The sequence below is a fragment of the Stenella coeruleoalba genome (genome assembly GCF_951394435.1).
Source record: "Stenella coeruleoalba genome assembly, chromosome: 2".
Classification (NCBI taxonomy): Eukaryota; Metazoa; Chordata; class Mammalia; order Artiodactyla; family Delphinidae; genus Stenella; species Stenella coeruleoalba.
Window position 1 is genome coordinate 114,109,630 of NC_137147.1, and position 23,038 is coordinate 114,132,667.

Consider the following 23,038-nt stretch of genomic DNA (forward strand, 5'->3'; position numbering starts at 1 on the left):
CAATGTTGGCTTTCTTGTCCATTGTGCTTTGGGGTTTCATTGGGGGAAAGGGTGGGGAGAGGGAAGAAATAGCAGATAATTATTCTGTGCGTTCTTGCAAATCTAAAAAACGTGGACTATTCTTTTCTGCCTTTTTTGCTACCTTCATGACACCTCCCACCAAAGCAAAAAGATCAAGTGAGCAAGAAAGGAAGAAACAGAAAACCTACTGTCTGGTTTTGTGGTTTTTTTCAATAGTCATAAAACTAAGAATGGGAGTAAGAGAAATTGGTAGTTCCATGGGCTATGACCTATCAGGCTATACATTTCTCTTGTATCAGCTTCTGCCAATATGGCACCCTGGATCCTTAGTCATCCTAGGGAAAGAAGGAAATCCCCAACGATGTACCAGCTTTTCAGCAACCTATTAATAGGACCCATATCCTTTGTGACTACAGGACTAGAAACTTCAAAAAGGCAACTTTTTTTTTTGTTTTTCCTTGACCGCACTGCTCTGCATGCAGGATATTAGTTCCCTCACCAGGGACTGAACCTGCACCCGCTTCAGTGGAAGCAGAGTCTTAACCACTGGATCACCAGGCAAGTCCCCAAAACGGCATCTTTACCCATGGTGCCATCCGGATCTTGCTACCTAATTGAGTCTATTTTCTCCAGATTTCCCCAAAGTTCTATAGTTTCTCCGGAGCTAAGGCTCTGATTATTAGCAAGTATGTAAAGAAGCAGATGGTAACTCAGAAAGCATGCAAACCACATATGCTCTACCTTTATTCATTCTGATTTCAAGGCTCCACTGCAATCACACATTTAGTTTACACCTAGCTGAACCTAGTCAATTACATCTCTCTTCTAAGTGAAATGAGCCAGTCAACATTTTGGTCAAATGGTCAACATTTTGACAACCAATCAGAATGTGGACTAGAGCTTCACATGCACAAGTGTGAAAACACACACACCACACATATATATTCATGAAGGTAAAAGCAGGTGGAAACATACATCTAGTGCCTTGCCATCCCCAAGTTTTTCACCTACATGCAGTGGAGACAGAGCCTGCATCTTTCCTCAAGATTAATAAGATGCCCCCGAGGCCTGTGGGGGTGGTCTCATCTGATATGAGCCTTGCTTGTTTTTAGGCTTCCCACTGTACTAAGTACACTGAAGTCACATCACAGGCACATTCATCCTAAGCAAATTCTATGCTACACCACCAGCCACCAGAGAGAACGAGAGAGAGTAAAAATAAGAATATGGAAACTAGCTGACCGGCCGACGCGCGAGCGAGGCGGAATCTTGAGTCACAGCCATGTTCCTGGTTAACTCGTTCTTGAACGGTGTAAGAGGCTGCGGGGGAGGCGGGGGCCTACGGAATGTGCTCGGAGGCCTGCTCAGCCGGCCAGAGGCGGCGGCGGCGGCGGCGGCGGCAGAAGAGAAGGAAGCAATGGCGGCGGCGGCGGCGGCGGCAGCCGCGGCGGAACTTCCCTACGCATCGTGGGCGGGGTCATTAGCGCCATTAGTGATGCGGCGGCGCAGTACAACCCAGAGCCTCCGCCCCCTCGCACCCATTACTCCAACATGGAGGCCAATGAGAGTGAGAAGGCCCGGCAGTTCCGGAGGCTCTTTGCCCAGCTGGCTGGAGAGGACATGGAGGTCAGTGCCACAGAACTCGTGAACATTCTCAACAAAGTCGTGACCCGACATCCTGATCTGAAGACCGATGGTTTTGGCACTGACACATGTCGCAGCATGGTGGCTGTTATGCATAGTGACACGACCGGCAAGCTGGGCTTCGAGGAATTCACGTACTTGTGGAACAACATCAAAAAGTGGCAGGCCATATACAAACAGTTTGACATTGACCGTTCAGGGACCATTGGCAGCAGTGAACTCCCAGGGGCCTTTGAGGCAGCAGAATTCCGCCTGAATGATGAGCATCTCTACAACATGATCATCCGACGCTACTCAGATGAGGGAGGGAACATGGACTTTGACAACTTCATCAGCTGCCTGGTAAGACTGGATGCCATGTTCCGTGTCTTCAAATCTCTTGACAAAGATGGCACTGGACAAACCCAGGTGAACACCCAGGAGTGGCTACAGCTGACCATGTATTCCTGAACGGGAGTCCCAGACCTGCCCCCTCATCACCTCGCTGTAGGAGTCACCTTGGACTCTTCGGTCTCCCCCAGGGTTGATCCTGTTTGCAGTCACATCTTCATGGCTCCTGCTGACCCACAGGCCTTTCTGTTCTCCTAGCCCTTGGCACCCGGATTCTCAGTCAACAGCCAGGGCCCAACATGCTTCAACACACCCTGCCCCAGCACACCCATCTCACATCTACTCCATAACCCCTCTCTTGCATCTGTGCCAAGCCCAACGTTTGTGTTACTTGCACACCCCAAGGGCCCTTCTCTCAGTTCTGGATGACTCCAGTCGCTACACACCCTGGCACACCCATTCAGTTACCACCCAGGCAGCTGAACTCCAGGCCATAACAGGCCACATGCCCCAGTGTCTTTGTCTGTATTCTGCTCCCAGCCTGCCAGGCCCAGGAGGAAATAAATTCACCCTAGTTGCTGCTCTCTCTGAAAAAAAAAAAAAGACTATGAAATTCCCATCCCTAGGCTCTTTCCACCATTCAAACCAAAACTGGATGCCAGGCAGGGAACAGCTACAGTGAAATGGAGAGAGAAATAAAATAGAATAATTTTTAACTTTTGAGCTTCTGTGGACCAAGGTTCTAGTGATTTAAGGAAAGTTTAGAATGGTACTTTGGGCTATAAAATCTACCTCCTCACCCTCCCAAAACACACACACACACACACACACACACACACACACACACACACACACACACACACACACACACACACACACACACACCCCTGTTGTACACACACCCTTGCTGTAGCTTCATGGGCAAGATTGTCGTGGGCAAGACTAAAAGCTCCCCACTAATAATCCAGCCCTCTTCAGGATGGTTGCTGATGGCTGGAATTTAAGAAAATGAAAATCACCTCATTTAGGATGAGTTTCAGCTAAAGGAGATTCACTTGCAACCCTAATCCAGGGTCTAAACTGTAGGTGAAACTAAAGCAAACGTCAGGCTTCCCCACTGGAGTCTCCTGGTGGCTGCATTGTAGTGGGAGAGTCCCGGAGATGACTCCACCTCTAGCAAAGGTTTCCTCTTCAGAAACCTTTAAACTTTCCCAAGTTCACCTTCTCCAAAGTAAAGTGTTCCATAAATCTCCAAAGTGAAACACTTGGCTTGCTACAATTAGATCTGTCCATGATAAAGTGAGATCCTATCAAGTTCTTTTTGTTTTCCCAATTATGAACATACTGAGGGATGTTTGCAAGGCAGTAACATTCATCGTTTATATTTCAAATGGTTCCCATGTTCTTCCTTTGTATAGAAATGCTTTCCTTCTTCCTCATTTAGCCAACTCTTTTTCCTCCTTCAAGACTCAACGCAAGTGTTTCCTCTTTCAGGAAGTCTTCCCCAATATCCACCCTTTTACATAATTCTTATCACATGGTGCCTCTCCCTCACTGCCCATGCTTTATGTCAGGGATTATGCTTATTTGTCTGTATATCTTCACGCTTGGGCACAGTACCTGGACTTAGCAGCTGTTCAGCTAAGGCCTGTAGAATAAATGGACCTAAGACTCTAGAAGTAATAATTAGAATACTTGGCGTATCTTATCTCTAATCCTAATTATATCCTTTCAAGGTATTATTATGCACACTCTACAGACTGGGAAAATTGAGATGTTAAGTGTCTTGAGGAACTCCACACAACAAGCACAATAAACAGGATTCAACCCTAGGTGTGGGCTTACCCCAAAAGCAAGATTATTTTTCATTTTATCACCTGTCTCATAAGAATGGATAAAAGGACAAGAGGTCTTTTGGTTCAATTCAGCAAGTAAGAATTTGAAGTTTCAGTTTTCATAAATCAGAGATACCTATAAATCTGAAGTCTAAAATAACAGAAGGAATGTAAAATAATCCAGATGATAGCTAGTGAGAAAATTATTCATACCACTATGATTCTTTATGTCACTGGTATTTGATGCCACTAAGAAGCTTCTACTAATTACTAATAATTGCTAACACTCACTGAACATCCACTATGCACCAGACACTGTTGTAAGATTTCCATGTGCTTTATCTCATTTCACTTCATCCTCAGCACAGATTTATCAAGTAGATACCATTATTATCCCCTTTTACTGATGAGGAATCTGAAGTTGAGAGAGGCTGGAATAATTTGTCCCAAGGTCACATCATTAATGAGTGGTAGAAGTTTCACTCCAGAAACTTTCTCTCCTTGGTCTGCTCTTCTTGGTGGAGAAGAAGCCTGGTGAAAACCAAGTGTGCTCTCAAATATGCCAGATCCTAGATGCATGCTGGGTCAAAGATGATATGGATAGTTCAGCCATTCCACAGTTAAAAGGCTCCCCTTTGCTTTTCCATTCCCTGAACACTTTATCCTCGGAAGGGTCTGCACTTTTAAAATCATAAAGCTTTCAATGAAGCAAGGAGCAAAGTACACAAATGCATGGTTATGAACTCAGTCTCCTTCCATTTGTACGTTAAAATATGCTGGGAAGTCATTTTTTTTTATTTTATCTTTGGGAAGTATTTTTTTTTTCTGTGTGTGCATGAAAGAAGCAAATGCCAAGATAGAGAGTGAATTAGATAACCTTATAATGACGATGGCTCTGTTTAACATGGGAGCATCATTTCACTTAACAGGATCTAATAAGGCAGGGCAGTCAAGTCACCAGGCTGCCCTGTGTCTGCAGAGTTTCTAATATTCTGTATAGCACCAAATCTCTCTCCTGAGATCCCTGGGAAGGATGCATGATGGCAGAGCTCTTGTATGACATTCATCTTCATGAGTGAGCTGTTCCATCTCCTCTCACGAGCAGAGATAAATGTCAGAAGAGATCAGCTGTTGTGTATTACATGGCCACTCTGAGCATGCAGCTTCCCTCCCTCTGCCCTTCAGCACCAAAATTACTTTAGACCAGAGCTGGGAGAAAATTCAAAAAGGTGTGAGGCTGTGTACATTAGAGGGAGAAGCAGACCGCAGGGAAGTAAATAAAGCAGGAACTAAAACAGTCCCTGCTTGCTTTTACAAGAGGCATGGAAAAATAAGGCTGCCCAATTCTGTTCTTCCCTCTGGAGGATCCCTTTTGATTTTCTGGCTTAGGGATCTGCCAGGTGGGTGGGCAAGGGGGTGGGATGGTGGGGGAGGAGGTACCCCAGGGGAGGGGCAAGAAGATCAGATCTGCTGAACACAGGGAGAAGATATTAGGATTTCTCTTTAAATTTATTATGATCTAATAAGGAAGAAAGAAAGTTGTCTAAGGTTTAATATGGGGATGGACAACGCTGCCCTTATGCTGTCCAAGTCAAGCTACTATGATGAATAATTATAAAACAAGCTAGATTACACTACAGCAGTCTTATCCATTCTTCTCTGTTGTTTTCCAGGGCTGGAATATGAAAAATGCATTACATTTTATATCTATGGTTTTCATATGTCAGGTAGTTTAGTATCGACTGCTGTACAGTAGGCTTCCTGAGGGAGGGATGAGAATAGCTCACCATCTCTCTCATTCTTTAGATTTTAGCTTCTGGCAAGGTATTTAAACTTGCAGAAGCCTTCTCTAGTGGATCTACAGATTATATTATCTAAATTAAACTAAACCCTGCAATATAGATAATTAGTTTTTTCTAAATTCTGCTTGGAATTCAGAGATGGATAATAATATTACATTTTAAACACAAATGACCGAGAAAATGAAAGAACTGACGTGACCTACCTCCTACCTTAATATTAGCTCTTTCTCAAGAATTCTTATTTGTGTAAAAATTATCTAATTAGATTGGAGAAGTTAACCACAATTTTTCAAAATTAGCCAAAAGGCAATTTACAACTATATTTTTCATGGTAAACCTTAAGGGTATAGGATGCCCCGAGTTACCAATAGTAAAAAATATATATAACAATTTTACATTTAAAATTTAAAGATTTAAACTTAAAATTATTTTTCTCATCTTTTCCCCATGTCTTAAAATTCTAAACTTTCTGCATGTTTTCTGGTATGCATAATATATTAGTATAGTAGGGCGTGCATAATTGATTTTTTAAAATTATGAACAATTCTATATTTAAATTACATGCATTAGTATATCTTATCAAAATAGTCTGGAGCTCACTTTCTAAGTGATGATGCTCGGACCCACAAAGCAGTCAGCCCACCTCCTTAACTGATCACTGTTGCTATCACTTTTTGAAGGAAATGGATATCCCATTAAAGTTCTCCCAAATTAATACATTAGAGAGCATAAAGTCAGGGATGAAGCCACAAAACCTTCAAAAGCAGATCAACTCAAAGAATGTGATGGGCAAAAGAGAGAAATAAATACATTGTATAATCTAAGGCATTCTATGGTAGGGAAAGGCACTCTGATTTGCAGTTGAATAGAGACACACATAACGTATCTATCTTGTTGTTAGATCACATTATTGGAAATATGTTAACACAATGAGGTGAATTGGTGTAAAACAAACTATGTTATAATGTAGCAGTCTTATCCATTCATCTCTGTTGTATTCACGGCTGGAAGATGAAAAATGAATTACATTACACATTCATGGTTTTCATGTTACCCCTCTGTTACTCTTTAATCACATAACAATTGTCTTGTTAATGAATCTAAAAGCTATTAACACTAACATTGTCATTCTTCAGGCCAAGCCTCCGCTTTGGGATGTTTGATTTCTTCCTTTTCCTCTTGGCAGATTCTAAATCCCCTTAAGCCCATGCCTGATCCCCCATCTCCAAGGAAGCAGCCTCCAGGGAGAGCTATTCCCCCCCTCTTCCCCCAGAGGATGCTGAATGTTATGTTTATCCAATCTCTTACTAACCTCCAGATCCAAGCCCACTGCAAGCTGGGTCTTTCATGTTTATTTAGAATTACTATTTCTCAAGGACACTAAAAGTTATTCTTGACACACCAAAGTCCAAATTTATGCTTCCTTTATTTTCCCCTACAGCTGTGGCCCCTGTCACCTTGAGATGATTTTAGTCTCAATCTCTTTGGACCATAAGAGGATCCTGAGAGTCTGTAGATAGGTGGGTCAGAAAGTCATTGCTATGGAAAACCAACAATATTGTATGGCTTTGCTATTGTTCTGAAGAATATAATGAAAATACTACCCAGGTCCATATTCTAATACATCCAAGACTAAAGACTGCTGACTCTTTCATTACAAACTGTTAGCTCATCTCTGTGCTTTATAGACTATCCTTACTTCTATGGTGATGATTGCCCTTGTGTCTGATAGAGCAACAAGATTCTTGACCTTCTTATCTGTCAATGCTCCTGTCCTTACAGTCTCAAAAGCCAAGAGGCATAAGCATTTTTACGCTTTCTTTTTGATATTTGCAACTATCCTGAACTCAAGAATGCCTGATAATATTTTTAGGGGCCTCCTGTAATCTCAGCAAGAGATATAAATTACTTTATCCAAGAAAATAAGTACTAGCCTATCAGTTTTTTATAAGCAACCAGCAACAAGCTAATAATTAGCTACATAGTTTCTACCTGTCCACACTCCCTATCCTTTTTTTGTCTTATGAATTTGTATTTTATTTTCTAGCAAAGGAAAATGCACAAATAAGCAAATCATGGGTCTGCAGTGCATGCATGTATTTTATCAAAATATATGGATAATTCAAATTTCATTACAACTTTACAGGATACATTGATGAAAGTGGCTACTGATCAAGAGTTGAAGATGAATTCTGAAAATACGTTTCTCTTCTATTTTTTTCCAAAATTTATCTTTCTGTGGAAGAACAGTTACTTAAGTATATTTCTCACATATTCATGTTTATCTGCTTTGGAAAACTGAAGCATGGGATGGATAAGAATAAGTTAGAATATCTCACACTTTTTGTTCACTGAGACCAATGGAAACAGGAAAAGAACTGAAGCTTGATGCACTAATCATAGGTTGAGTCTATATAATAATATCCAACAGTAAGGTCTAAAGGTTTTAAGGTGTTTAAATAAGAATAGGTGACTTTTCAGAAAATCAAAAGATATTTCTTGAGGTCTACTGTGGGTGCCATTTAACACGCTTAGGCTTCTGAAGGACAGAGCGTTTGCCACTGGAAGAGTGACAAGTACAGCAGACAAGCACAGATTGCTCAGGTTTATAAGATTAACATGGAGAAGCAGGAAATTGAGAGAGAACAGAAGAGCAAAGGAAGCTAACAACACTCTAACTTACTTGTAATAACAGATTTCATAGCCTGTCCGTACCCAGGCAGGTCTGCCAAGAAGAGCCTCCTTCACAGAATACAGAGTTGGCTGCATCCCTACACAAAATAAAGGCAGGATTAATCCATTAGGTCAGGGGGCGGGGAATAGAAAAGGAGAGCTGTGGTAGGTTGAATAATGGCCCTCAAAGATACCCAGGTCTTAATCCATGGAAGCTGTATATTAACCTTATATGACAAAAGGGACTTTGTAGATATGATTAAATTAAGTACCTTGAGATGGGGAGATTATCCTGGTGGGCCCTAAATTCAATCACACATGTCTTTCCAAGAGGGAGGTAGAGAGAGGTTTGACTACAGAGGAAAAGCAATGTGGCCAAAGCAGAGAGATTTGAAGATGTTATGCAGCTGACTTTGAAGATGGAGGAAAGGGCCATGAGCCACGGAATGTGAGGAACATACCTCTAAAAGCTGGAAAAGGAAAGGAAACAAATAATCCCCTAGAATGTCCAGAGGAAGCATGGCCTTTCCAACACCTTGACTTAAGACCAGTGAAACTGATTTGGGACTTGTGGACTCCAGAACTGTAAGAGAATATATTCATCTTCTTTGAAGCCACAAAATGTGTGACAATTTGTTACAGCTGCTGCGTCAAGTGAATACAAGAGTCAAGGCTCACCTTTTCTCTTTCTATACCAGCAAGAGTCTATTTAATCAGTACAAAATAGATGTAATGTCCTATGCTCGGACCTGGAGCTACGGGGAATATTTTTTCCTTACTCAGAGCCACTAATACATTAGTACGTGAGCCAGCAATAACACGCAGAATTTCCCATTTCTAGAAACATTCAAAATAAATATGGGCTACTAGTCAGTCATTGTCCCTTGAACGCCCCCTCTAAAATTGCCACAGGTATTCAGGAGAATTTAAACTTTCTCCAGAGTTTTCTGAGAGTGTAAATCGGTGTTGTCCAATGGAATTGTGCCATTTGCCTGTCTGTGACAAATATCAACAGATCAGTACATTTGCTCCTATGGGATTTAGGAGGTGGAGAGAAGGAATAAATGAGAGGGCTCACTGGCCTCAAAAAGTTGAAGGTGGGTCAAGGGAGGCAGGAAGCGGTGGAAAGTTATGTGACGTATTAACAGTTCATAGCAGAGGGAGAGTTTCAAGCTTCCCCTCCCATAGCAGCAATTTACCATAGGTTGGCGGCCATCTTGCGATACCTGGCAACCAAAACGTGTCAGTCCAACTTCAAACCCTTTGCAACCCAAGCAGGGCTTCTGCTAATAATTCTAGCACTCAAAAGTGACATCATTTTTGGTGTTATTGAGAAAGTCTCTATTTCCCAAGAGCTCATACCGTAATTGAACTGGCTGTTGGCCTTCTCACAGTTGATAATGTTGAAGCGATAAGGGACCGCCTCCCTCATACCGCTCACCTTGAAGTAGAACCACTGCTGGTGCTGTGTGCTATTCACATCAGCATTGATCAGTAAGTCGTACTCCAACCTGCAAAGTCAGAAGCAAGATCAGAGGGTTAAAAGCCTTTAAGAGAACTTCCAACACTGAGAAATCTACACATCTCAGGTTCTGGATGATAGATGTAAAATCCAGGATCTTGGTTGGCTGGTAAGTTATAGTTATCATCCTTATCTCACAATATTGGACAGAGGCTTTGGAAATTTAAGGAGGGGGGAGCAGTGTCCTGGTATTAGAAGAGTCAGTTATACAATTATAGCCTATCTTTTTATTAAATGGTAATGAAGTTTCTGTCCAGCTGGAAAAATGCAAGTGTGCTCTATCCTGGAGAAAATGTGGTCACATCTGGTTGGATATGCCATTACTAGCTGATGTTAGACATGACTTTTGAGCATCAGTCTCCTCAAATGAAAACTAGAAATAGTGTCTAGGGACTTCCCTGGTGGTACAGTGGTTAAGAATCTGCCTGCCAATGCAGGGGACATGGGTTCGAGCCCTGGTCGGGGAAGATCCCACATGCCACAGAACAACTAAGACCATGCGCCACAACTACTGAGCCTGTGCTCTAGAGCCTGCGAGCCACAACTACTGAGCCTGCGTGCCACAACTACTCAAGCCCGTGCGCCTAGAGCCCATGCTCCACAACAAAGAGAAGCCACCGCAATGAGAAGCCCGCACACTGAAATGAAGTGTAGCCCCCACTGTCCGCAACTAGAGAAAGCCCGCACGCGGCAACAAAGACCCAACACAGCCGTAAATAAATAAATAAGTAAATTTTAAAAAAAGAAGTAGTGCCTAAACTTGCAGTACTGTTTGTAAAGATTAAGTAGTATAATATATGTAAATCTTCAGCAAGGCAACAAACATGAATTAGACTGGCAATGAAAGATCTGTCTGTTTGTTTTCTCCCTTTTTAACTGATTTAGTTTACATGAAGTAAAGTACACAGATCTTAAATGTACAGCTCAACGAGTTTAAGCAAATTCATCTGGATACACCTGTGTGACAACTCCCTGGATCAATATGTAGAACAGTTCCAGCACCCCAGAAAGTCCTTATGTGTCCCCACCCAATCACTATGTCTCCAAAAAATTACTTTTTCAAGCTTGAGCAACAGAATTAGCAATAAAGCTTTGACTTAAACATTATCATCACGATATTTCATTTTCAGAAATATTCTTATCCCATCCCCTTGGCACGCTCTTTGAGTTGCTCTTCTAGAAAGGGCAATGGTTTTGCCCTGATTCATTCATACTCACCTACTCTGGCCCTCTGATTAAATGGCAGTGTGTAGTGAGACTTGTGGAAGGGGAGAGCTTTGTTGAAGCCGTAGCAGAGCAGATGGTGCCCCCCACCCCTCCCATCATCACTATAAGCAACACACTCTAACCACTGAACTCACCATACAATGAATGAAGCTATAGTTGGCACTATAGAGACACTCATGAGAACAATTCCAGGAAGTCTATGACCCTCAAATTGTCTGCTATGCCCACAACGCTCTCTCCAAAAAGTGATCATAAAAAATCCTTGCCTGTAAGTAGGTTTGTTTTCTGTCATTTGACCCTGTCACCCAGACCACAACTGATGAGTTTAGGATTCTACACTCTGGCCAAAGGCAGATATAAAGAGAAAGACCTGAGTAAGGCCAGGAGCTTAGGCACATCCTGGACTGCTCATTTTCTCACTAGGAGATTCCTAATCAGGTCTTCCCTCCTGGATCCTTGGAACATGATAAATGAAGAGAATAAATAATAAAAGCAGGAGCTGTAGGAAGAAGAGGCTGAGATAGCAAACAAGAAAGAGAAGGAGGGGCTTCCCTGGTGGCGCAGTTGTTGAGAGTCCGCCTGCCGATGCAGGGGACACGGGTTCGTGCCCCGCTCTGGGAAGATCCCACGTGCCACGGGAGGGGCGGCAACAGTGAGAGGCCTGCGTACCGCAAAAAAAGAAAAAAAAAAAAAAGAAAGAAAGAGAAGGAGGCTGAGGAGGAATCTTAACATGCCTGCCTTTCCCTTCTCCATCCCAAACAGCTCCACTTGTATTTGTTATACGTTGGGCTTCCTTGAAATATTTCATGTATCAGAAAAAATTACTTACCACTCACCACGTCCCCAAAAGGGAAAACTTCGAAAATGTCTCCTTGGAGGGGGATACAAAACAGGGCCATACTGAGTATGGCCCCTGCAGCTTTCCTTACTTACTCACGCACTTGGATGGCTTTGCGAAGATTTCCAGACTCAAACTTGGAGAAGAACCGTAAGCAGTCAGAAGTGGTGTCTTGCAAAGGCCTGTAATGAAATAGAGAACCTCTGAACATAGGACTTATTGCTATTCTTGGGCACAGTTTATTTAACATTTCTTAGAGATAAGCTTTCTCTTACAGATCTTTAACCCAAATTTTCACTGTGTTGATTTTAGGAGAAGGAATGGATTACTAACTTAAAACATCCTTATGCTCATGCCATTAAAAGGATATTCTATACTCCCACCCCCCTCATTCCACTGATGTTCAAGACCACCTACCAAGGCTCATCTAGACTGAAGACAACTTTATTTATAATATCGCTTGGCTGGATGAGCCTCCGGACATCCTCAAATATTTTGATCCTGGAAAAGAAAATCAGAAACATTTTAAGGGTTGGCCCTCACTCCTTACCCCATTCATCCTATGGTCATGTGGGAAGGGCCTTGGGACTCATCAGAGAATTATGAAAGAAAAATGTAATAATGCTCCAACCTGGAGCTGAATGAGTACAAAAAGCACCACCCCTCCTTCCTTTTCTTCTTTATCAAAAAATAAAACTACACTGAGCAGTAGGAATGTAGGAAGCAGTGATGCCAGAGTTTAGTTTTAGGAGGATTCTCTACTCAAAGCAGAGTTTTGTCAAGAGCATTTGGGCTGAGGGGCTTTGAAGCCTCTGGTTGTGTGAATAAGAGGGCCCTCTGCACTAAGACAGTTTTGAAGGAGACACTAGGATTGCTGATGGTCTGGGAGGCTCCAATAAGCCTTTGAATTCTTGTGTCATTTATAGTCCTTCGTTCTGTTTGCTCCAGAAGACTATGGTCAGTCTTCTCTCTGAGAAACACCAATATCTGGGAGATTTAAGTAAGAGGGAGGAAGGATACCTAAGGGATATTTCAGATTCCCTCCTTGAATTTCTGATCCAGGTCTCTGGGGCCGGGAGGGATAGGAGAAGGGGGAGGGAAGGTCAAAATGAGGCCTAGACTCAGGGGAAAGGTGTCCTGTCCAGTGGGGAGCTATTGCTGGGCCAGCCCCTGTGGTGTGTCTCTCAGGAACTTGAGCATGGAGATAAGGTCAGAGGGGTGAGGTCAGAGATGTCAGCCAGGAGACCAAGTGGGAGCAGTTCTTGGGATCCACCATGAATTTGCTGATGAACTTGCTAATAAGTTAAGAAAACTTACTGCTGTGCACACTTTGCTCCATAGACTTAGTGTAGGCATACTTAGTATATTTTCTGGGAAAATAGTTTTCTCCTTGAGTTTAGTAATTTTCTTTTTAATCTCGCTATGCCTATCCAAAGGCAAAGCTCCATTTCACGCATCCTGGGAATAATCCATCACACAACGTTTCTTCCCTGCAGGATGCATTTCTTTTCCTTACAATCCTCAGTGATGCAGCAAAACTATTCCCCGAGCCAAGTCAGGTTCTATAAGGTTGGGACTGTGGGATGGAGGTCCACCACCTCCTCTCATTAACAAGAGATCAGATTCCAATTTGCAGTAAATGAGAAAAGTGATCCCAAATAATCCATACTTGTTTTTTCCTGAGAACCTTCCCTTAAGGAATGATCCCAGTATTTGGAGAAACTGGACAATCTTTCCATTTTGTAGGATTTGCAATGGATATGGGGTAAGGGGTTGCGTTAGAATCATCTAAGAAATTCTTTTTGTGGAAACACATGTCTACCACCACCCTACCCTGGGCTCTGAAATGTCCTAGTAGGGAGGCAAGCTTGTAAATTTGGCGAAAATTTCCTTAAGGCTTTTTGTTTTGTGGTACGCGGGCCTCTCACTGTTGTGACCTCTCCCATTGTGGAGCACAGGCTCTGGACGTGCAGGCCCAGCGGCCATGGCTCACAGGCCCAGCCGCTCCGCGGCATGTGGGATCTTCCCGGACTGGGGCACGAACCCGTGTCCCCTGCATCGGCAGGCGGACTCTCAACCACTGCGCCACCAGGGAAGCCCTCCTTAAGGCTTTTAACATGCTCCTGACTAATGCTCACTTTCCTGAAGATAACAGAATTATCTGTACAAACCATTCCACCTACAAAAATACTAGAGAAGAAAAAATATATATAGCTCCCAAGGTAGTAGCACCATCACCTTTGGACTCCACATTTACGTTCCAACATGGACTGGGCAGAGGGAGGTGGACAATGCCCCCAGAAATCAGGAAATGCTGTCATTGTAAAGTCAGACACAGATCTGGTTCTTCTAGCTTTGGCCATATAAAGATAGGGGTCATGGAAGGCGATATGCGTCGGATGTGTCTGCAGGAGCTTATCTATTAATTCAGCAGTTTCTCTGGGTCTAGTGGAATTGGAAAAGGAGGCACTTATCCTTGGGCAGGAAATCGCATCGATGTCCCAAGCATCCTCTTTGAAGGACGCCTGAATGCCTGAGATTTCACTTCCAGAAGAACCTATCCCAAGACCATTGGATTGTGCATTTCGGTATGGGTTCATTCCAGGTCCTTTTTTGGAGGTTAGATGTATGTTGGACCTCCCCATCTTCACTCTGCTCAGAAGGGAGGTCTGGACAGGGACTTCTCTTTCTTGTCCCCAGGAGATTTGGTCCTTATTCAAGCAAAGCCCTTTTGGGGAGGCAGCAGTCAGAATGTGGTGGTGACTGGCATACTGAGTCTTGTCAAAGTTCAAACCATCTCCAGGTTTGGACTCCAGTTCCTTCAGGTTAAAAGTGGAAAAGAATACGTCAGTGTTTCTTTCCAAGTAGAGAATACAATCTGAACCCTGTCCTCACTCTTTGGGCACAGAGCTAAGCATAAATCCTGAGCACTGGAAAACTTTTTCCAAGGTCAGTCAAGGAAAGACTAAGCTTCAAGAGTCAAAGAAATGGCAGAATCCTAGAAACGCACACTTGGAAGGGGCATTTGGTGGGTCTAGTATGAGTCTATGCAGTACATGAACGCCTCCTACAACACCCCCAATCATTTACGGTCTGGTTGAACGACTCATTTACAGAAACTTCCCTGTATCCCAAGGTGGTTCCTTTTATTTGAGGATCATTCTGATTGTTTAAGAAAAATTATTTTTTATTCTGAATTAAAATTTCCTTCCCTGAAACTTTTACCCACCAATGCCCTTTTGCTTTCTAGAGTGAAATACAATATGTCAGCTCCCTTCTACAAGTGACTTAGCGTGTACCCTTAGATATGGCCAAATTCATGGTTTATTAAGAATCATAAGAAAATAATGGAGGTCCAAAAGCAGGTCTAAATTTTGGTGGGAGCAGCAGCAGAAGAAGCAGCAGCAACCAACCACTGGATTAACATGACCAGGTATAAGGTGCTTGATTTGTTTCTGCTAACAAAGAAACCCTAGAGTCAGGCTGGTCACCTTCAGAAAGCCATCTCATACAACCATCCCACTCTCACAAGAGAATGATTAAATCACCATGAATTTTCACTTGCGTTCCCAGGACGTGAGAGTAAGGCACCTTGCCCACCAGACAACAGGCAGCAATGTGAACCTTCATCCTACTTCCTTCTGAGGTGATGGGTGTCAGATTGTACTGATAGGACCCTTGCATGCATCCTATCTCTGCCACCTTGTCACATTTTTGTTTAGCCTTTTACTTCCCTCTCAGAAAGATCCCAGAAGCAGATTGCTAAAGATGAGCAATGCTTTCCATCTGGAGACCAGTTTGGATTCCCAGGGTCTGCAAAGAACCCATTAGCATCACCGAGGAGTAGAACCACGGCATACGTTCTACCTCAAAACTGCAGGAGAGCTCAAGACACATCGCCTCATATTGCATCAGTTCCTCTTCAGGTCGATCAAGACCAGGTTTGGAGCTCAGCTTGTTCACATCTGTTTCCAAGTCATCATCCTACAATGGCACATTCAAAAAATATGTTACAATCAGGAGAGCCATCCTGAGAAATATCAAGACAAGCTACAGATGTGACTTTTCAGAATCCTGGGACACGGTTTCCTGGCCTCCAAGTTATAGTGCTAGCCTAGTCAAGGATAATTTAATAGGTAAGGCTGTATTTTTTAAATACTAAGAAAGATTATAATTTTTCTGAGTGTTCATGTTAGTATTTATCAGCCTTCATCATAAATAATATATGTAAAATGAGATGAACTATGTAAACGATGAAGCACAATACCAAAGAATTGTTTTTATCTCATCACCACTGTCTTTGACATAACTGTAATTGTCGTACCTATTCATCTATCTACCTATTTAGGTCACTCTTTTCACAAACGTTTAATGAGCACCTACTATGAGTGGGCACTCTCCTAGGTACTAAAGACTCATTGATAATTGAACAGACCAAGGTCCATGATTCCATAGAACTTGCCTTCTAGTGAGAAAAGGAAGACAGAAAGCAAACAAATGAGCAAGGTAACTTCAAACAGTGATAAATGTCATGGGAAGAATGAGAGGTGGTGAAGTGATTGTGAGTGAGGCTGGGGTACAAAGAAGTTAAGGAGGTCATTTTTTTTTTTTTGCAGTACGCAGGCCTCTCACTGTCGTGGCCTCTCCCGTTGCGGAGCACAGGCTCCGGACGCGCAGGCTCAGCAGCCATGGCTCACGGGCACAGCCGCTCCGCGGCATGTGGGATGTTCCCAGACCGGGGCACGAACCCGTGTCCCCTGCATCGGCAGGCGGACTCTCAACCACTGCACCACCAGGGAAGCCTGGAGGACACATTTTAACAATAACGGCCAACAAGGCAAAGACTTGGGGGAAGAAATTACTAACAGAAAAAGAAAAAAAAAAAGCAACTTAAATTTGCTTACAGAAAGAAGGTGGGTGAATGTATACACACATATACAAGAATTTATATATATAACTGAATCACTGTTGTATAGCAGAAATTAACACATTATAAATCAATTATACTTCAACAAAATAAATTTAAAAAATTTTTTTTTAAATAGAAAGTGGCTGAAGCATAAAGAATAAGAGGAAGACTGTAGGAGTCAAGATTCCAGAAGCAGGTATGATGCTGAGCCTTCCAGGCTCTGGGGAGGAGGTCGTAACCTCCTACTATACCTTTATACCTTTGTACATTGAAAAGTTTACCGAGTCACCACCAGCCTTTTCTTCATTGGGCTAAATAATACCAGACCTTTTATTTCTTCTTCTAGATCATCATTTCATAATAGTTTAACAGTGATGGTGACTCTCCTCCAAACACCTCTGTATTTTTCAAAGGTTATAGAATGTTACAGAGAAAGGACATAGTTCAATCTCTTCATCTTTCTGTGCCTCTCCTAGATCAAGTTTCCCTAATAAAATAGGGGGGGAATCCACCCTATATTTTAGGAATCTATTTTGTTAGTTAAGGAAAAACCTGATAGTCCTGAAAGCCTGGCTTATTCTTCCTGAAATCAAATAAATGTGGAAAATAAATGTTATATTCCTGGGCTTCCCTGGTGTCGCAGTGGTTAAGAATCCACCTGCCAGTGCAGGGGACATGGGTTCGAGCCCTGGTCTGGGAATATCCCACATGCTGTGGAGCAACTAAGTCTGTGTGCCACAACTACTGAGCCTGTGCTCTAGAGCCTGTGAGCCACAACTACTGAAGCCTGCGCACCTAGAACCTGTGCTCCTCAACAAGAGAAGCCACCACAATGAGAAGCCCGTGCACCGCAACGAAGAGTAGCCCCCGCTCACCGCAACTAGAGAAAGCCCGCACACAGCAACGAAGACCCAACGCAGCCAAAAAATAAATAAGAGGGTTAACATAAATTTTTTTAAAAATCATTTTAAAAAAATGTTATATTCCTGATTCAGAGGATAAAGTGCAATATTCCATCCATCTTCTGCAATTTTCCTCCAAGCTTTAAATTAAAAGAAATATAGATCCCATGAGGCTGATATAATGATATTTTCAGATACAGCACATACCAGGCCCAAACTCCTTAGTCTAATATTGGAGATCCCAACACTTATCCTTTCCAGCTTCATCTGTCAGATCTTCCTTCCTTTCATCATCTCTGCTACAGCCTCAGCCATGCCCCAAGGTGGCACCAATAGAAATGCAACCTGGCAGGCATTGAGAAGCATCTCGCCACCAGCAAGTAAGGTTGGTACGTCTGGACTGAGGAGCATCAGGTAACCCATGAGCTTCAGCCTATCTAGGTGACCTACTCAGCCTTAGAGCGGGTGTTAGCAAACTATGGCCCACTGCTTGTTTTTGTAAATAAAGTTTTATCGGATCACAGTCATGCCCATTCATTTATATACTGCCTGTGATGGCTTTCTCAGTATAACAGCAAAGTGGAGTACTTGTAACAGAGACCATCTCTGGTCCTCAAAGCTTGAATCTTGGCCTCTGAATCTCCAGGCACTCAAGCAGGTTGTCAACTACTTCTGTATTTTATAAATACCCTTTACATTTATTTAGGAGTGGTCCAGCTTCTCTGTCCTCACGGCAACCCAGAGAAGCTTCATCATTTAGGATTTTGGTACCCATCTAACCCAGATAACTCCCTCCCTCCTCAGGTTCGACCCTTCCAATATTGACTTTCCCCAGCCTTAGATTTGAATTGAACACCCTTTTGAAGGTGCCGATTCAAACTCTGGCAGAGACAATCCCCAAGTTTACTAGACTGAATTCTTTGCAGATAAAAACGATGTCTTATTTGCTTTTGTATCATATTAACATCGCTAAGAACTTAGCATGCTGCCTCACATATGGATCATATCCAAGAAAATACCTGAAGGAAATAAAAAGCTTAAGAGGAGGAAAGGAGGGAAGAAAGGAAGGAAGAGCTTGAATTCACCCTTTCTGTCCTCCTCTTCTTCAGAGTCTGTCCAAATCTAATGTTTGTGTTCATTAAGAAAAAAAAACAAACATGGCCAACTTCTAGTCTATATTCGTTATAAGTTTCTCTTTCCTTATGATGACATTCACAGTTTTCAATCAAAGAACAGCACCCAACTATACACTCTCAAGACTCTTTACAGATATAAGTTCCATTCTTTCTAAGAGGCTTCTCCCAATTGTTAACTAAGATTTTCAAAGGAAAAGGCCACAAGTTAAAGGCCTGCGTCCATTCTCTGACCAGAAATAAATACTCTTGGCTTCTTGCCCACATAACTTGCAGCAAATGCTGCTGGGTTCTCCAGGGGAAAACCAGTTTTCTAGGGCCCCGGTTCCCTGAATCCTGCTATACCCCAGGATCAAGCCCTTACTCTGACGTCCCTGTTTCTCTATAATGCATGCTCACACACTTACTTCTCACCTTCTCCTCAGGTCGAAGGCTCTTGATGAATTATTTCCAGGCCCTCACTTATCTGTCTTATGCTCCCTTCCCAGCTGGATTGATTTATTTGTTTAGATTCCACTCCACCCCAACCCACCATCATTGCAGAGTGGGGGTAAGGAGACGGTCTGAAAGCTCTGCCCCAACCCTGTGCTGTGTGAAGTCGAGCACCAGCCTGCAGCTTGTCCCTCGACATCAGATACAAGAGGTGACTGATGCTGCACATCAAACATTCAGTTATCGAAGAGCCAGCAAGAGGGGTGGGAAAGTGGCACTGATGAATGACTGTAGCAGCACAGTATTATTCAAATAATTCAGCACGTTCTCCATAGGCCTGCATTGGCAAGTCACAGCAAAGAGCCAATTTGCTACTGATGACTTCAGAAATGATTCTATTTATCAACAAAACCCTGAGCACACCAGAATAGCAACAGCAGCCTGAACCTAGAGACTTGGCTAAGAGGCAGTCCCTCTATGTCTGCTACTACCATTAGCAAGGTGAGTGATTATTATGACAGAGAACGCAAAAACTCTCTTTCTCCCTACGCAGATGTGTAGATGGAATGGTATGTAAAAAGAAAGAAAGAGAGGGAGGGGGAGAGGAGGATGGATGGCTGGATAGTAGATAGATAAATAGACAAGCAGATAGGTAGGTAGATAGATAGATAGATAGATTTTTTTAATCCAGATTTCATCTCCAGGAATGTCATAAAAGGTAGCATTTACTTCTCAGTCTTATTTTGCAGATGTCAAAACTAAGGAACTATAACTTGAAGGGACTTGTCCAAGTCGATGTCCACCAACAGAGATGGAGACAGAATTATAACTCATAGATAAATTATCATTATTCTAGAGCAGTGGTTCTTAACCACAGGGTGATTTTTGCCCCACAGGGATATTGGCAAGTCCTAGAGACAGTTTTGATTCATGACTGGGGTACAAAGGGGTAGATGTCACCAGCATCTTGTGGATTGAGGTCAGGAGTGCTGCTAAACATCATGTAATGCACAGGACAACCCCCCATGACAAAGAATTATCCAGCCAAAATGCCAAGGTTTAGAAACCTTTTTCTAGAAATGCTGTCAGTAAACTATGCTCCACTGTCTGCTTTTGTGGAACACGGTCATGCCCTATTGTTTACACATTGTCTATGGTTGCTTTTGTGCTACACCAGCAAAGTTAAGTTGTTGTGACAGAAACTGTATGGTCCACAAAGCGTAGAATAATGATTATCTGACCTTTCCTAGAGAGTTGGCTGACCTCCATTCTATAGCATAGGTTATTATTGATAGAGACCAAAAGACACCACTTCCTCGCTGGCCAGGATATATGCACCATACAACCCAAAGGAGCACAGTTCACAAAAACTCCAAGGTAAGTGGAATTGTACAACTCAGTGGTCCTGTGCATAGACTGGGTAGATAAGAAGAGTGACTTATTACAAAGATAGTGGAGATCTACTAGAAAAAGTTTCCTAGGAAATCTTTCCATGGTCCCTTTGCCTGAATATCCTTCACATTCATTAAATACACCAACCCTAAGTGTCTACCTCAGGCTTATCCTGATGGAATATTAGTGTCTTGATAATAGATAGCCTCTGACTTGACGATGGGATTGTACCGGGCCTACCAAGACAAAAATGACAACTTGGAAATCAGTAACAGTAGCCATCATTTAGTGAGCATCAGTATCTGCCCCGCCTTAAAGTGGAAACGCAAAAGTCCGTCCTTAAAATTTACCCTGGGCGGGACTTCCCTGGTGGCATAGTGGTTAAGAACCTGCCTGCCAATCCAGGGGACATGGTCTGGGAAGATCTCACATGCCGCGGAGCAACTAAGCCCGTGCATCACAACTACTGAGCCTGCACTCTAGAACCCGCGAGCCACAACTACTGAGCCCGCATGCCACAATTACTGAAGCTCGTGTGCCTAGAGCCCGTGCTCTGCAACAAGAGAAGCCACCACAATGAGAAGTCCGTGCACCACAATGAAGAGTAGCCCCCACTCACTGCAACTAGAGAAAGCCTGCGGGCAGCAACAAAAACCCAAAGCAACCAAAAATAAATAAATAAAATTTCTAAAAGAAAAATTTTACCCTGGGCTTAGCTGAACATAGAAAGGGACATTTTCCTTTGTAGAATTATGAATGTAGAGATCATTAGAAGCAAGGGCTAGTGTACCTACTTCCTTTTTCACATCTTCAGAATCTGAGTCTTTGTCCTCTTCTTCCTCGCCATCATCTTCAAAATCTTCTGAGTGGGAAAAAAAAAAAACAGAGGTGAAATGGATGAGGCTTCCCCTTTGCCTTGGATTGAGATTCTCGCCACCCAACGGTTAGTACTTCCCACAAGTAAGGGGCCATTATTAAGTGTACAGGATCCCAACACACGCTTACACTTATTGGATGTGTAAATCATGCACACATAGGCGCGTGACAGCACTATATCATAACGTCTAAACTGCTGTCCCACACTGAATGCAAAATGAGTGCAGGATAAAATGACACATGAATACCATTCTGGCTTCCTTCACCCAATGTAGAAGTATTTATGCAATTTCTATGTAGAAGTATTTATGCAACTAACATTGCCAGAGTTCAGTGATCACATATATGCCAAAGCTGTTGTAATGTAGACAGCACCTTGACTGATTCCCTAATTTTAATACGAAGGAACTGATTTTAAACAAAAGTCCACAGAAAGCACCCAGTGTCATTGTGACAAGATGATGCCTATGGAAAATCTGTTCCCTGGAAGGAGGACAAGGTTGAAAAGCACTAGTATCGTCTGAACAACAAAATCTTCTCGGAGATTGGATAACCATACTTTTAAGTATTCTAAAATGACTTGCATGGGGTGGCAAAACAGCAAAAGTTTGATTTCAATTTCATCCTTAGGGCAAATTAATTCCAGAACCAGTCTGTATGGTGGAGGGACTCCATCATGGGATTGCAAATAGATTTTTTTAAATCAGCTGAGATGCCTCTACAGGCATTCCATAGCTACCAGGCAAAGTGCCAGCAGTTAATAAATTCAGGACAAAATTAACAAGCTTGGTATTATGAAAAACTAGCTTTCTCATACATGTCTCTAATTACTTATTAGATAATCACAGTTGATCTCTTTAAAAAATTGATTCTACTTTCATCCACATTCCTCTGAAATATTATCCAAATGCAAAAGTTCATCATAAAGCTCATAACTATGAGCAAACTAAGTACAGAAGAGCTACCCACATACTCTACCTTCAGTTAGAACATGTGGAGGTTCAGAGGCGGTGCTCCCAGGCGCTGGGAAGGAATAAGCACTGCTGGCTGTGACCAAGGGAAGTGGACTCTTAGGGTAGCATTGCCTCAGGATCTGAAGCACAAGGGAGATGACAGGCTCCAGAGTTTTGTCATCCAGGCAGTTCTGAACAAAGAGAAGATCGTATCAGACACTGACATCTTGTGTGGAGTCCCTCTGCTATAATGTTATTTCAAGTAATGGATTACACGCAGCCTAAATGGACAGTAAATATCCTTAATGTAGAACATCTAATCTGAACATTCTAATGGAGAATTTTGTCTAACACAGGATCTGCTTTGGTCCAGTGTGTAATCTGCATTTTTATTTCTCTTTTACAGCTAATATATTATTGGAATGAATTTAGTCTGAAAATAGACTTCAGAGACTTTCAAGGGATGCTGCACCTAACGTAAAACATTGTCCAGAATAGCTGAGGGAAGAGGAGGTAATGGCATCTTCCTTCAACCATCCATGTGTCGTT

General features: G+C 42.6%; 1 protein-coding gene and 1 pseudogene across 4 annotated transcripts in view; one reads left to right on the top strand and one right to left on the bottom strand.

The window, feature by feature from the left end:
* Positions 1–23,038, bottom strand: part of AGBL1 (AGBL carboxypeptidase 1) — a gene marked incomplete at its 5' end in the record, with an annotated part of 833,738 nt that overhangs the window by 632,916 nt on the left and 177,784 nt on the right. For 2 of the 3 annotated variants that reach the window (XM_079914833.1, XM_079914834.1), the window contains 8 exons: positions 8,316–8,403; positions 9,668–9,816; positions 11,988–12,074; positions 12,310–12,393; positions 14,131–14,711; positions 15,760–15,876; positions 21,455–21,522; positions 22,515–22,680. In XM_079914833.1, the coding sequence (XP_079770959.1) occupies positions 8,316–8,403; positions 9,668–9,816; positions 11,988–12,074; positions 12,310–12,393; positions 14,131–14,711; positions 15,760–15,876; positions 21,455–21,522; positions 22,515–22,680 (1,340 nt within the window). The remainder of the gene's footprint in view (positions 1–8,315; positions 8,404–9,667; positions 9,817–11,987; positions 12,075–12,309; positions 12,394–14,130; positions 14,712–15,759; positions 15,877–21,454; positions 21,523–22,514; positions 22,681–23,038) is intronic. The other variant, XM_079914832.1, reaches the window with a different exon arrangement.
* On the top strand, positions 1,304–2,825 carry LOC307183000 (calpain small subunit 1-like; annotated as a pseudogene). Its single transcript has one exon. The product of its transcript is annotated as a calpain small subunit 1-like (transcript).